Source organism: Calidris pugnax, unplaced genomic scaffold (assembly GCF_001431845.1).
Source record: "Calidris pugnax isolate Ruff unplaced genomic scaffold, ASM143184v1 scaffold1959, whole genome shotgun sequence".
NCBI classification, from domain to species: Eukaryota; Metazoa; Chordata; class Aves; order Charadriiformes; family Scolopacidae; genus Calidris; species Calidris pugnax.
This window is the reverse complement of record NW_015092303.1, coordinates 12,933-13,724: the sequence shown is the minus strand read 5'-3', so window position 1 is coordinate 13,724 and position 792 is coordinate 12,933. Positions and strand designations below refer to the sequence as shown.

At 66.0% G+C, this 792-nt stretch overlaps 1 protein-coding gene across 1 annotated transcript in view; it reads right to left on the bottom strand.

Annotated features, from left to right (window-relative positions):
• Positions 1–489: 489 nt before the first annotated feature.
• The window catches only part of MRPS18B (mitochondrial ribosomal protein S18B), a gene marked incomplete at its 5' end in the record, with an annotated part of 608 nt that continues 305 nt past the window's right edge, over positions 490–792 (bottom strand). Inside the window, one exon of the mRNA XM_014962331.1 lies at positions 490–781. Within this exon, the coding sequence (XP_014817817.1) occupies positions 506–781 (276 nt within the window). The remainder of the gene's footprint in view (positions 782–792) is intronic.

The following is a 792-nucleotide window of genomic DNA, read 5'->3' as shown; positions in this document are numbered from 1 at the left end:
CAGAGGAACCGGGCTGGGGCAGCCAGGGCTGAATTTCTGCGGTTTTTGTTCCGCCGAGATTCCCGGCGTGGGGATCGCTGGGAGCCGGCCAAGGAGCTTGGATGGCAGCCGACCCCTTCCCCCCCCCCGCCCCCCCCCGCCCCCCGCCCCCCCCGCCACTGTCAGGCTAACCCCGCCCCCTAGCAACGGCTCAGCCAATCCTCACTTCCCCTCGCCCGCCCCCTAGCAACCAAGCCCCGCCCCTCCGCCACAACCCTTTCCCGCGCTCGCCGCAGAGCACGACGGGAAGCATCGTCCCGCTGCCGCAAAGCACTCTGGGATATATCCCCCCTCTCCACAGTATCCCACCCAACACCCCTCAACGGCCGCCATTTTGGGGGGCACGGCGGCCATTTTGAAGCCGCGGCGGCCATTTTGGGGGGCGTCGCCGCCATTTTGTGATACATCGCACCTCAGTTTCCCTCAGTGGCACAAAAAAAGAGGAAAGAGTCTGAAAGTGAAGGCTTTATTCTTTCTTTTGCTCCGCTGGGGGGGTCTCGGGGGCCGGCGGGACTTCTACGTCTTCTTCTTTCTTCAGGTAATCCTTGTAGAGGCGTCGGACGCGGGCGATGGCGTCGGCGGGAGGGGTGCGGCGCTCGTACCAGGGGTACCAATGGCGGCCGGGGGCCAGGGCGGGCGCCGGAGGGGTCTTGCTGACGGCCTGGTGTTGGTTGGAGAAGTCTTCGCGGGGGGCTGGGACGTAGGGGACCTGCAGCCAAAGGAGACCTGTGGGGCAGTAAAGTGGGGGGGGGG